Below are 15,369 nucleotides of genomic sequence, written 5' to 3' on the forward strand. Positions count from 1 at the left end.
AAAGGATATAGGAGAGATCACTGTGGTACTGAAACTGTGCAGTGTCTTTACAATGGTGGTGCCTGCACAAATGATAAAGCTGTTTAGAATTTAATACACACATGCTCAGGTGAGTGCAGATGGTGCTGGGGAACTCTGGGTAGGACTGCTGTTTTACATCAGTGTCAATATACTAGTTGGGGTACTATACTATGTTATTACAGGATGTTACCATTGGGCAAATCTGAACAGGTTGTGCAAGGGATCTCTCTGTGTTATTTCTTGCAATTGCATGTGAATTATAATTATGTCAATAATATTTTCAGTTAAAAAAATAAGAAAGCATTGCTCAACTTAAAAAATAAAAATCCTTCATTTAGGGCTCCATATTCCTATCTAGCTACCACCTATTTTTTTTAGTTTCTTTTCACAGCTAAATTTCTAGAAAAGGTCTTCTGACTTCTCTGTCTTATTTTCTTATCACCAATCAGTCCCCAATTCACCATAATGAGTCCTATCATTGCACTGAAATGGCTCTTGTCAAGGTCAACAATGATCTTGTCATTAAATCCAATGTTCACATTTCTAACCTTATTTTACTTGATGTCTTGACTGGTTGACTGCTCCTTCCTCCTGGAAACATCTTTCCCTCTCCTACTTTACTGGCCAATCCTTAATTCTGCTTTTGGACCCTTATGTCTCTATCTGCCTACTTCTTTTCCTTCCTGTTCACCTACCATTGTAATCTCATTCTAGTAATTCCCTAATTTCATCAAAACCTGCAAGGTGCTGACCTCACCACCCTCTCGCAGGTCATCATGTAACTCATGTCTTCACTTCTCTCTATGCAGACCTTAGAGCTAATAATCTATTATATCCACTCTTTTCTAAACATTCTTAACTCTTAATTTCTCTATTTCTCCATCACATCTGCCTTGCAAAATCTCAACTCTCGTTAACTCTGCTCTCTGCCTACTTCATCACTGTAATTTAGTAGCTGAATGTTGCCAGAGAGAAACACAAATCCATGTTGACAGGTTTCATTTTAAAATCATGGTCTTACATTTCCAACGAGCCCTCTGTGTTGCCTGAACATCTTACCTCAGTGCCCTTTAACGTTCATGTTCCCACTCTCCAAAACAACTATTTTACAGCTTTTTCTCTCTTCTCAAACCATCAAACACATCTGACACCTGACCCTTCACTCACAGATGATGCCCTTGCCCCACTTAATTGACCAAGCAGGAACACCACAGTGCAATGTCCTTGCTTCCCTCCATGGCTAGCTCCTTCACTTGTGCCGCGGTATCCATCTAAGCCCAGCGAGCCTTCCCAAGGACTTCCCTCTCTTTCTTGCATCTTAAAAATTTTCCTCTCTACATAAGCATCCTCATGAGCAATCAGGTACGCCCTATTTTTCCCCAGCTCACTCTAACCTAGCTTCTGTCTCCACCACTCTAGAGACACTACGTTTGTCAAAGTCATCAACCACCTTCATGTAATCAAAGTCAGCGGTCTGTTCTCTACTCTTCATTTACTTGAGCTCCCAGCAGGACTTAACACAGCCAACTAACTATTCCATCCTTTTTAAAACCTGTTCTGTGGGCTTCCAGGACACTGACTGCACTCTCCTGAATCTATTTCCATCTCAGCGGCCTTTCCTTCCCAATCTGTTTTGCAGGCTCTTTTTCTTCTCACCCTAAGTGACCTCATTCAGTCCTATAAATTTAAATACTATCTATGTGTTGATGACTCCCAAGTTTGCATTTCTACTCTTATGTCCAACTGACTACTTGACATATCCACCTGGATGTCTGATAGGTATCGCAAACCTAACATGGCCACACGATTCTTCCCTATGAATCTTCTCCTTTAGACATTCTCAGTTGTTCACCTAAAAAAGCTAGAATTGATTCCACTCATTTTCTCACTTCCTGTTCAACTCTTTCACAAGTCCTTCCGACTCTGCCTCCACAAATGTATCCCCATTCTGCCTAAGTGCTATCAATCACTACTATTGCCATCCTAATCTATCCACCATACCCATATGGCCCAAAGCAACTGCTTCTGGTGTTTTTTTCTGAGCTTCTATAATCTCTTAGCATCCATTCTCCACTCTGTATCAGAGTACTCTTTTTTAAAAAATAAATGAAATCATTTACTCCCTCTGTTATTATCTGCTAGGAACTGCTCAACAGACTTATAATAAAATTCAAATTCCTTTTCCTACTTATTTTTTCCAACCAGTCCTGTGGGAAAAGCCAGAGAAGGATTTCAGTCTCCACTTTCCAGGAAAAACACAAAGAACAAAAAGGAAAAAAAACAACAATTTGGGGAGAGAAGAAGGGAACTAAAATACAAACACCCACTCTGTATCTGCACCTGAGGAGGGGAAAGCTGCTTTATTTTCAGAAAATCGAAAGTCATGGCAGCTCTTTCCCAAGCATGGGTTACCCAGTCTGCCACCTCCAGAGCTTTCCCTGAGGGCCTGCTTTCCAGATTTCTCTAAACTGAAGCCCCTGCTTCAAGTAGGCTGATTTCTTCAAGGTGTCACAGTGAGCCAAATAACTTCCTGCCTCTAAAGTTTGTTAGAATTCCCCCAACCTCCTCACTTCATGTCCTACTGTTTTTCCATCATTCACAACCAAGGCCAGAGGGTAGCACTGGCCAAAGAAAGGCAACAAAAGCCTTTTGGCCTCTTGTCTTTTGGTCTAGCCAAATCTGTCACTAACTAGGTGTGTGTGACCTGAACAAGCCACATAACTGGGCCTTAAAATTGTGAAATGGTCCCTATTAACATTAAAATTCCATAATAAATTTAAACTTCTATTTTTCAAGTTGTAACACATAACCAGTTCTACTAGCATCAAGTCAAAGGGAAAAAATGCAGTAGGTAATTTTGAAAAAAAAAAAAAAATCACTAAGCATTTCCCTTTTTTTCTTGGAAAGCCTACATCATTAACCAATGCTTCAATCTTTGTGTGTGTGTGTGTGTGAGAGAGAGAGAGAGAGAGAAACAGAGAAATCTTAAACTCTTCATCCAAATTGCCAATATCTACACACTTACTAGCTTACAATTTGCAACAGTTTTAGACTAATTTCTTTAAAGTGGTGTGTCTTGCTTGACTTTTCAAAGGAGAAGATTTTTCCTCATTATCTACACTGTGAACATGTTTTAAAAGAAATTAAATGAGGAACGATTAATTGATATTTGAATTAGCCCTTAATCAGACAGATGCGGCTGTGGAAGCTTCAGGAAAGCATTGGTTCTGGTGGCCCAGATTTTGCTGCACCGAGAAAGAGTACAGTTCAGGCTGCTTTAACAAATTACCACAGACTGGGTGGCTTAAACAATAAACATTTATTTCTCACAGTTCTGCAGGAAGGAAGTCTGAGATCAGGGTACCAGCATGGTCAGGTTCTGGTGAGGACCATCTTCCAGGTTGCAGAAAGCGGACTTCTCGTTGTATCCTCACATGGAGGAAGGAGAGCTAGCTAGCTTTCTAGCCTCTTTTAAGAGCACTAATCATATTTAATTACTTAATTACCTCCCAAAGTCCCCCCCCCAATACCATCACATTGGGATTGGAGTCTCAATGTATAAATTTTGAGGGGACATGAACATTCCATCTACGGCACTGGGGCAAACCCCAACTGCCCACCCAGTACCCAACCTGAAAGCCTCGCCACCTTCCTGCCTCCATGCTCTCTTTCCTTCCCTATATCCTATCCATCACCTGGTCCTGGTGAATCTGCCTCAGAAACATTTCCCAGATGGGCTCAGACCTAAAGAGTCAGCCCTTTCTCTCTTCACCTTCACTCATCTTATGCTTTTTTTGCTGTGTGTTTTCCAATCTCTATGTCTTTGTCCTCTGTCTTTAGTAAAATACCCACCTCTAATACCCATGCTTAGCTCCCATCTGTCCTCTCAAATGCACCTGGAACACCTCCTTCTCTGGGAAGCCTCCTCTGACTCTGCAAGACATAGGCACTTTTTCCTTCCTCTGTACTCTTCCAGCAGCTTGCCCACACCCTTCCCCAAATGCACCAGAGTGTATCACAATAACTTTCCACGTTTACCTGTCAACACTCGGTCGTCTTCATCTGTGTATTACCAGCACCTGGCATAAGGCTGGTGAATTCAAAGTAATTATTTACTGTCTATTGAATAAATGAGCACAAAAATGGATCCTCAAAACCTGGATTTGCTTATTCGGGAAACAAAAAAGTTGTACATCCTTTACCTAATGCCTAGAAGCATAGCTAGGCCCACCTTTTTAATGGCAGGCTGTTAATTGGCTGTTTGATTTAAAAAGTCCTTGTCTTCTACCATTGGTTGTACTATTGCATTTGAACTGATGGAAAATCTAGCTGCTGTGTTGTATTTAACTGCAATCAAAGGAGGAAGTAACAAGGCTAATGTGGACTCCTAGATGGTTGTCTTGGAAGGCTCCCTCAGTGGTCTGAATTGTACTATCTTGATGTCACAGCAATACTTTAATTTCTGAACAAAGCAAGATATTTATGAGTAGTCAAGCTGGTTTTGTCACTTTAATGACCCTAATTGGAATTTTCCAGTAAAACAAGAAGAAAAACTCCATAAGCATTTGGCTAGAAAAATGAAATGCAATTAAAAGGGTCCATTTGTTAGTTGTCTACATTTCTCAACATATCCCCAGGACATATTTAAAATCTGTGAATTTTGACAGAAAAGACATTAGCTTTGATCTGTGGTCTTGATATCAAAATGTTCACCACAGTTAAAAATGTTCGCTCATTAAAACAATTCACTCCGAACTTCTTTATTCCATTCTAAATTCCTCAAATTTGTTCAGTTTTGCCTGAGTGAAGACGACTTAACTGTTTCCCAAGGAATTAATTTTGGGGGCCGTAAGCTGAGTGGTGTTGCTAGTTTCCCACTATAATCCTATATTTTCCATCCTAAGTACAACCTTTTCTACAGAAGAACCAAGACGTATCTCTGCATTGTGCTATAGTGCAGGGCAGAATGTCTGGCATAGACTAGGCTCTCTGTAAACTGTAGCTAACAACCGCAACACGAATACATTTAATAAACATGCATTGACACCAGCTGCATTTTCTGTACATTATTAAATCCTAACACCTTTGCAAGTTAAGAGTTATCCCTATTATTCAGATGAGGAAACTGAGGTTTAGAGAGTTTCAGTGTCTTGCCCCAGATTATGTGGTTAGTGGGGTGGTGGAGCCAGAAAACAAACCCACATCTCTCTGTGTTTAAAGCCTAGGTAATTTTTTTCTGTCTCCCAAAAGCCTCTGATCAAAGTCGATATTTTCATTCCATTTCTATTTTGCAGGTGAGTAATTTGAGTCCTAAAGAGGTTAGAGTAACTTGTCCAAGGTCACATCACCAGGAAATATTGGAGTAACTTCTAATCCAGTTCTGTCAGATTCCTAAATTCATACTCTCTTCTGCTACCCTGTTTCAGTGAAGGGCCTCAGATGGCCTAAGACTGATCCTATGGGGTATCATGGGAGCCCGAGGACTGAGGTGCATGATGGGTGAAAGGTGATGTTTAAAAAGGTGGGAGGGGAGGGCAGCCATAGTCCTATCTTCATATTCCTAGTGACCTAATTTTGCCCCAGACAGCCTGGTTCCCTGTGGTTCAGAGCACAGTTTGGGGATGCCAAGCCCACTGTAGCGAGTTGAATGGTGGTCCCCCAAAGTGTCCCCGTCCTAATCCCTGGAACCTATGAATGTTACCATATTTGGGAAAAGGGTCTTTGCAGATGTAATTAAGGACCTTGAGATGAGATCATCCTAGATAATCTGAGCGGGCCTTTTATAAGGACAAGGATCCTTACAAAAGAAAGGCAGAGGGATATTTGAGACAGATGGATGAGAAGACACAAAACAGTAGGTGATATGAAGACAGACGCAGAGATTGGAGTGATGCAGCCGCAAGAAAAGGAACACCAAGTAATTCCTGGATCCACTAAAAGCTAGAAGAGACAAGAAACAGATTCTCCTCTAGAGCATCTGGAGGGAGTGCAGCCCTGCTGACAACTTGATTTTAGATTTCTGGCCTCCAGAAATGCCAAGAGAATGAAATTCTGTTGTTTTAAGCCACCAAGTTTGTGTTAACTTGTTACAGCAGCCATAGGAAACTAATACATTCTCTGAGCATGGTTTGAGGTGCCTCCATCTCTAGACACACAAGAGGATACTTCTGTCCCTCTAGGGCTATATCATTGACTACGAAAAATCCCCACCCAGGGAATCCAGGATGCTCAGCATGCAGGGTGTGGGCTAAACTTCTTGGACTGCAAGGCACAGGGAGTCAGTGGGTGGCAGTCAGGGCCTCACAAGGGCCCTGTGGTTGGAAATACCTCCTGGTCTAATAGCTGTGGTAGGAAATTCTTGATAGGTTGTGAAAGTAAGGATTCTAACAAAGGAGGAATCAATACCATACAACAGATATTAACCTACAAACATGAGGGCTTCAGCTAGATTTCAATTAAGGCAATCTGTCCTGCCTTTAAACTTCATTTGAAGCTTCATGATGTGGTGAAATGAGCATGGGTTTTGGCCTAAAAACCTGTATTTGAATTCTGGCCCTGTCCAAGGTCACATAGTTATTAAGCTGACATGACTAGAAATTTCTCAGTCTCCTTATAAGTAAAATGAGGATAATGACAGTAACTATCTCACAGAGATGCTGTCAGGATGGATTAAATTAAATATTACAAGTTTACATGTAGTACCATGGACACCAAATAAGTGCACATTAAAAAGTAGTTGTTGCTCTGTTCAGTCAGGACACCTCAGGCTGCAGCTTTATTACTGTCATCCTTTCAGGAGCTGGTTTGGGAATAAGGGGCAGAGGCTCTATTCTCATGCCCAGTGCTGCAACTGAAGTGGACGATGGATCAGAACAGCAGCTATCTGCAATAGAACATCCAGCCCCTCCATCCCAGACCCATTTCTCAAAGTGAGGAAGTGGTAAAATCCAGTGTAGTTTATAACTCTGAAAAGAGGTGATGGTTTCCCACTTTATCTGCTAATTATCTCTCAGGTTTTACAGTAAAATTACTTGGGCAAGTGATGTGATTGTCCCTAACCACTATTTTTTGCAACTCAGGTTAAAATTTAGTCACATTTATAAAATGAATGATTGACAGGGATTAAACTTAAAAAATGAAATCAACAAAACCATACAAGCCACCATCACAGCTAATGGGCTAGACACTGTCATGATATTCAGTGATGACATGCACTTGAGTGGCCAGGAAGATTGGTTGATGCAAGGGACATGGCGTTTGGAATAAATACTTTCTATGAAGTCACACTTCATTTGCATTGTGACATCAAATGACTCAATTCATTTTCATCAGTTACACTCAGTTCACAGGCCTTACCTGCAGTCTAATCTGTCAGATTCTTTTAGAGGTGTTACAAGAAGATCTGTCAGCATGACAAGTGGTTGTCTTTTATGCCTACTGTTCAGTTGTTCCTGTGCTCTGGGATTCTGACAACTGAGAAAACTCCTGTAACTTCTTATTTAATCATAGGGAACCTCAGAGGTGAGGAAACTGACCTATTGTCCCAAAGGCAATAATTTTGTTTTAAAATATTCTCCAGGAAAAGAGAGGTCAGGATGGAGTAAGAAAAATTCTATGTGCTTTTAACAGTCTCTCTTACTGTTACCAACTCACAGGTTAACATTCTCTTCAGAATGTCAGTCAATAAAAAGAGAAAAAAAATGGACTCATAAATAACTCCAGCCAGGAATAGTACAATGCATGTGTTTGTCCTTAATTGAAGAGGTATTTTGACATTTTGTGCTTTGCCTGACATCTTAGAGTTTCTCCATGGAAGTACACAAGAAGTCAACCTCAAACAATCCAAGTGAGGTGTTCTTCATTCTGTGCGGAGTTCTCTTTACGACTACAAATACAAGGTATATGAAGGGTCAAGTTACTCTCTCGAGAAGCTAAACTGTAGGTGGAATGGAGCCAAATTAATTAACTACTACATAGGTTTAAGTTATTTATAAACCTGACAAATAAGCACAGCCCGGATTTCCAAGTGCCTCCAGCTAACACACTTAACGCTTTATTGACCAGTTAAAAATACCCTGAGCCTCACTTCTATAACGTAGAAATTTGGGTTTAGCCATGTCAGTTTTGCCAGCCTTACTTATTCCTCATAGTATACGATTTGGAAAAAAAGCCTACAATAAGCACAATAACAAAACACAGTCCTAAAATAAACACAATGAATTTAGGCTAGTTGTACCATGAGCTACTCCTGTAAGTGGCAGACTTACTCTGAATCATCAAGATCATCCCAAATTGAATGGTTGTCATGGATGCTTGGCAGATAACACATGAACAGCAGGTCTAGGGCAGGTGAGTTCGGGAACGCACCACCTATGTTGGAAAAACAACAGTACTGGGAATGATTCCTTTCATCGATCACATGGCCCACATAGAGGTCTCATTCCAGTCAAGTTCAGCCTAAAAGAAATATAGGACTGCACTAGTCCAGGTGAGTCTGGAGAAGTGGGCCATAAATAATAATATAATTTATTGTCCAAATCAGGACATTTGAGGACACAAGGGGGAGCTATTAATAATTTTACCAAGACCTAGGTATATAAGGCAGCAGGCAGGCACTGCTAATAATATACATCATTGGCTACAGACAGCCAACATTTTGTACAATGCCTGGCATATAGTAAAGTTTAATAAAGGTTTGTTGAATGAAAAATTAATAAATTAAAACTTGTATCACTTTACTTCTCCAATGACTTTTAGGCACTGATCACTAGAGTTGGTGTACCATTATTAAGGACTTGGTGGTGGTAGTGGTCTTGATCTGATTGTGCTATAATAAAGGGAGAGAATGGTGTTCTAACCACCAAATCCTAAGGCTTCATCTTAGCTCACACACTGTACTTGATCTTTTGAAGTATCTGATATTACCAGACAACCCCTCTCTTATCTTAGCTTCCATGACATTGGGCTATCCTGGTTTTCTTCATCTCTCTAAGACCACTGTTCTCTGGCCTCTTTTCCTAGTTCCTCTTATTGTTTTTTTTTTTGTAATTACTCCAAACTAAAAGCAGATATTCACAGGGGTTCCGTCCCTGATTCCATTTCCCCTTTTCCTCTATACCCTTTCTTAGTGGCCTTACCTACTCCTGTGTACTACTCACACAATTCTCAAATTTTGGTACCCCTCCAAAGAATCGATTCGGCAATACCAGGTTCCTTCAGCATGTTAGACTCATAATATTTGAACAGAACTCAACTTACCATCTTCAGCTAACTCTTCCTTCAGATGTCCTTTTATGAAGGGCAGCTCCATTTATTGAGGAACCAAGGCTTGAAACCCCAAGCTCATCATTTTTTCTTCTCTCTCTCTCTGAGCCACACATCCAGGACAACCCCAAGTTCTCCTGGTCCTTTTTACCCAATTACACCTGCGTCTGTCAAACTCTAATGGCAATTGCCTTGGTTCAGGTCCACCATCTCTTACTTGCCATAGTGTACCTACCATGATTTGAAAGTTCCTCTCTTTGGATGTCAAGGCCTAGCCTACCTTAGCTGCAAAACTGCTACTGCTAAAAACAAGTGGGAGTGATTCAGAGCAGAAACTTCTAATATCCCTTCAAATAGCTAGCAAGGAATGTAGGGGACAGGGATCCAGAAACCAGATTAGGATGAGCAACCAGATTGCAGGGGAACAGGGGTGAAGGGATGGGAGGGGGAGGGGGTTATTGCCTCATGTTTATTGAGGCTCCTTCTGTATCATTCATCTCTACCTGGGCTAGTCTCTCTCACATACTAATTGTCCTGGGTGGGGATCTTGGCAGTTTAGACAGAACCTTCAGGATTTCCACCCACACAGCCTACTGGGCAAGACTCAAATGAACACTGTCCACAGAATCTATTTAAGTGGCCAAGCTTATGCATTGCTCCTGAGCCCCAGAATGTGATTTTAGTTTATGAAGCAGGAAAGATAGTGCCTCAGTTATCTGAGGATATCACTGTAGGGAATCTCCTGGCTACTACAGAAATCTATTTGCATGTCCTTCCTGACTGGTTGACAATGTTTCAGCCTAGAGTCCTGGTGAAGCCTTCCTCTCTTTCACACAATTCCATAGTGTTTCAAAAAAAACAACAGCATAGTTTTCACAAAAGCACAGTGTTGCAGTTACATTTGCTCCCTGTGTAGCACAGTTGATCTTTTGATTATATGCCAGATGTGGTGGCAGTACCACACTGAATCTGATTCGGGACTGAGAAACAAATGATAAAAAATCCATACTCTGAACAATAGAGCCCACGTTGGTGCAGTCTGTGCCATCTTTTCTGCCTGAGTCCTAGAAGAGAGTCAGTTCTCCAGGTGACCCCTCCAAAGAAAAGCACATGTTACCAAATTTAGACTTAGTGTGCTTTATAAAACCTTACACACTTTGCTCCCACAGAATTTAAATTTTCCTCCTCATCCACTTAAAATATCCTTACCTCCCTAACAAGGAAAAGGTGTTGAAGCTAAACAGCCAACACTCTGCGTATAATTTATCCTCTCAAACCCCTTTTCCTGAGCTGATTAGTACCATTCACTTTACCCTCGTGGACAGCTAAATTCCCCAAATGTGGCATTATGTTTTCTCATAAAATACTGTATGTCATTGTCATAGCTCCTCTTGCCACCATTGTTACCTGTCATATGTCACCTGTGCCTAACTTATGCAATTTACTATGCACCAATTTCCCTGGGTATGTGGACACAATCATTATTTGGAGCCAATAATGCTTTGATCAATGGTGCTTTTAATCATAATTATTCAGCATTAATTATTCCAATATAATATACGTGTCTGTGGGATGTGCATACACACACACACACACACACTTGAAACCACATACATTATTGAGATCTTCCTGATTCGCAAAAGGAGAGTCATTAACATGCTTTTCTGCTTTGTCAATTTGACTTAGGTTCTTTTGTATAAATACACACATCCTATTTTTAAAATGCTTCCTTGCAATTCAAATCTACGTTACATAAGTATATCAGAAGAAACCATTCATATTCGGTCTTGCTTTATGCTATATTGTGGTAAGGTTTGAAACAGATGAATATTCAATTTTTGAGACTGTCTTTCCTACTAAACTACATTCGAATGACTTTAACTTTGGAATTGGTTTCCTTACAGTCTTACAATTTCATTTCAGACTATGGGGTCTAAAAGATCCCATACTACTTTTAAAGAAATATTGAAATTCCAGCTTAATAGTAGGGTAAAATTTGATAATATTATTTAATACTGTATCATAATTCATTATGGATAAAAAGTCTCATAACAATGATTGGTTGATACAAATCAAATTGAAAAGGCAGGCATTTTAAATAGGTGCAAAATTAACGTCAGGTATTAAATCGATATGGGTTTATGTATTTTTTATAAATACAAATTTGTATATGTATAACCTCCTATACATTCAACTTTGTATAAAAACCCTCAGATATGGATAGCAAAAAATCATCTATATAAGGTGATTTTGAGAAAATAAAATACAAGGTAATATCAGATGTCAAGTTACTTTCAGATTTTGGTGTCTGAGGAAACAGCCCTTAAGCCCTTTCAAAATACTTTGTTATATATGTTTGGATAGTTGATACATTACATCTGAAATAAAATTAAATGAGATAATGATAGAAAACCATGAAAAACATAAGCACACACATACATTGAAGAAGGAATCTAAATCTAAAAATGGCTGATGCTCTCATTAAACGGACTGAATGAACTGTATTTTTTAATGCGACATTTGATTGGAACTGTGCTCTAGCAATCTAAAATGGGAGGTGGGAGTGGGGGAATCTGAGACTCTCAATACTCTGCTAATTGGCTCAAATAAAAAGCATAAAAATTGCACGATTTTAAAAAGTGTTGAGCCAGTTGAATTCTGTAAATTTTAGTACCTAACTACTTTTTAAGAAGATGTTATTGGGGCCAAGCCCATGGTGCACTCGGGAGAGTGCGGTGCTGGGAGCGTAGCAACACTCCCGCCGAGGGTTCGGATCCTATATAGGACTGGCCGGTGCACTCACTGGCTGAGTGCGGTGTGGGCAACACCACACCAAGGGTTGCGATCCCCTTACCGGTCATGAAAAAGACAAAAAAAAAAAAAAAAAAAAAAAAAAAAAAAAAAAAAAAAAAAAAAAAAAAAAAAAAAAGATGTTATTTTATTGTGGTAAGAACACAACATGAGATCTGCTCTCTTTATAAAATTTTACGGGTACAATACGTTATTGTTGACTATAGGTACAATGCTGTACAGCAGATCTCTAGACCTTATTCACCTTTATTAACTGAAGCTTTATGCCCTTTGATTAGTAACTCCCCATTTCCACCTCCCACTTTTAATCCTAGAGGAAAAAGGTTAAAGGTTGGCGCATGTATTAGTCCATTTCTGTTGCATATAACAAAATATCTGAAACTGGGTAATTTATAAAGAAAATGAAAATTATTTCTTACAGTTTTAGAGGCTGGGAAGTCCCAGGTCCAGGGAACACATCTGGTGATGGCCTTCCTCCTTGGTGGGGTGACTCTCTACAGCAACTCAGTGTATCACATGGCAAGAATAGGCTGAGCAAGAGAGAGCTAACCTTCTCACACTCTCTCTTTATAAAGCACTTGGAACCACACCTATTGCTCCACGAATGGATCAATCCATTCAAAGGGGCGCAGTCATCACAATCTAATCACCTCTTAAAAGCTCCACCTTTCGAATATCATAATAGGATTTTCCACCCTTTTAGCACTGTTACAATGGGGGTAAAGCTCCAATACATGACTTTTGGGGGACACATTTAACCCACAGCATGGTACCACTAAAAATCTGAGGTGTCTGATGACTTGAATAGAAATGTCTCCAAGCTCTGTGTCTAGTTCATCTTGGTGGCCCTAGGATGGAGCATGGTGCTTGGCACATAGTGGGTGCTCAATAAACGGTGGTTAATAAACGAATAGATTAATGAAAACAAGATACTTAAATAACAATACTGTTTTCCAAAATAGTCTTTCAAATTATTTAATTCCAAATTATTTAGTTATTTAATGGCAAATGGTGTATATATACCTCTCCATGCCCATCTTACTTTAGTCATTTTTGTTGTTAATTTTGATGGCTTATCCTCCCCTTAAAACTTATATTTTCTTGCTACATAACTTACCTAACCATAAAAATAAATATCTTCTTATGTTTGGCCAACAGCTGAAAAGAATTCTGAAAAAAATTCCAAATTTAATGAAAGACTCTAGTCATATTAGAAGTCTGAATCAATTATTTTTATTTTTTAGAGCAGTACATTTCAAACTTTATGTAACTAAAACCATATATGGAACTTGAAATACAAAACAAAAGCAGAGTTACTATGCATGGGGAGGCAGCCTTTAGTTCCACTCTGATAACCTCTGTCACCTAACCTCATCACTTCTCTCCCAGCACTCTGCAAGCAAGAATTCCTAGAGCTCCCAAAGGCAAAGTTTGAAAATTACTGCCCTAGGACACGCCTTCAGCAGGGATAGGGAAGGGAAGCTGACTTCTATCTCATGGTAGGGCTATGAGGACATAAATTTGGAGCTGGACAACATGGATTGACTCGAAATAATGTATCACAAGGTAAAATGAGCAAGAGTGACAACCAGATTATGGTGGCTTCCTAGAACAGCACATCCTGTGCTCCTGTTGGTGGCAGCTGCCTCAGCAGAAACATGGAAGCTGCTGTCAACATTCACAGTGTATCAGCACAGCCTGCCAACATTTCCAAGTGTAGAAAATTCTTTTCTCCCCATGAGCTCTCCCCCTGCACATCTATATTTCCTTCATAGCTTCTATGCCTGAGAAACCAAGTTGATACTACTCTAAGGAAACCACTCTGCATCCTAGCCCAAGCAGAGATTGTAATCCCAGGAGGCAGCGGTTATCTTTGGTGCTAGAGATAGGCCACACAGGGCACAAATATTAGAGATTCCTTGAAAGTCATGTGCCATGCTGCACTCTTCTGTCGACATCCCTTGACAATGAGTAAACACTACAGCAAAACTGGGACATTTTCGTCCCAAAGCAAAGTGGAGCACAGCATCCAGGGCACGCTCAGGAAATGTCAAAGTCATCAACTCAAGCTGTATTAAAACACATTCTCAAAAATAACTAAGGCTACACTATACTTTATCAGAGCTTTAATTACCCATGCCCTGCCTCTCTCCCTGGGCAGAGCCTCCAAGACCAAGAACAACTGCGAGTCATACAGGAAGCCTCCTACCACTGCAGTTTTCAATAATCTCTATGCTCTAGGGCCTCTGTTTGTACTTATTTCTACTACAACACTTTTTACTGACTTACTTTTGCTTCCTGAATTCTACTATAATGGTTTTCTGCCTCCTAAACCAGAGTAGAGGCTCTCTTAAGACAAACAGTGTATACTATATACTAATAAACCACTTAGTTCTAGGACAAACTTTTATAAATACCATATAGGAAAAGGTTGTGCCCAATATATAGCTCCGTTATTGACTTGTTTCTCTATGTCCGCATTCATAAAGCCAACTGCATACAAATATCTTTACTTCAATGTGGGGTAGACACCTCTAAACTGACAGGATCATAAAAGGACTCTAGATTTCCAATCCCACCTCCAGTCCATCTTTCTTTCTCCCCAAATATTTCTTATGTCAGTAAATGGCACCACTATCCACCCAGTCGGATTAACTTTATCCTTCATTCTTGTCTTTCCTTTATCCTCCAATCCAAACCATCATTACATCTCATTAATTCTACCTATAAAATATATTCCAAATCCAACCACTTTTCATCATGTCCACTATCACTCTAGAGTCTAAGCCAAACCACCATCATCTTCTGCCTATTAATGCACCAAGCTCTGTAACTGAGCTATCTACTTTTGCTGTTGCTCCATTATAGGTCATTCCTTCATGATGAGCTCCTGACACTCATCTATCAAAAATCAGGTAAGAATCCCAGCCAGTGTCTCCAGCTCTTTCAACTATTCCTCACAGCAGATGCTTTCTTGGCCTCTCTGCATCTATGGCTGCTCTCCTCCAGATTCTCTCCAATTTGTCAGTGTTTCCCTTAATCTGTATTCTCACAAGTGAAGACAAAGCAGAGCACTGTGTACCTTGATCTGGTCATCACACTTGTTTTAATGAAGCTTGAATAAATATACTATTTTAATAGCTCCTAATTGGAAAGTAGTGGCTGCTTCTAAGTTTGCAGTCACTCTAGATACCCTTTTCCAGATGTCAAAAGCAATTCAAGTGAATCAGCTTTTTTTCTGACTTTTACCTATGCAATTCTACTTTTGAACCT

General features: G+C 39.9%; 1 protein-coding gene across 2 annotated transcripts in view; it reads right to left on the bottom strand.

Moving 5' to 3' along the window:
- Positions 1 to 15,369, bottom strand: part of FGF13 (fibroblast growth factor 13) — a 214,672-nt gene that overhangs the window by 161,589 nt on the left and 37,714 nt on the right. The window contains exon 1 of one of the 2 annotated variants that reach the window (XM_008569800.1): positions 8,289 to 8,360. The exons of the other annotated variant lie outside the window; for it this stretch is intronic. Within the exon in view, the coding sequence (XP_008568022.1) occupies positions 8,289 to 8,328 (40 nt within the window). The 5' untranslated portion in view covers positions 8,329 to 8,360. Of the gene's footprint in view, positions 1 to 8,288; positions 8,361 to 15,369 lie in introns of those variants that run through there. 2 annotated transcript variants of the gene reach the window in all.

The sequence above is a fragment of the Galeopterus variegatus genome, unplaced genomic scaffold (assembly GCF_000696425.1).
Source record: "Galeopterus variegatus unplaced genomic scaffold, G_variegatus-3.0.2 Scaffold530, whole genome shotgun sequence".
Classification (NCBI taxonomy): domain Eukaryota; kingdom Metazoa; phylum Chordata; class Mammalia; order Dermoptera; family Cynocephalidae; genus Galeopterus; species Galeopterus variegatus.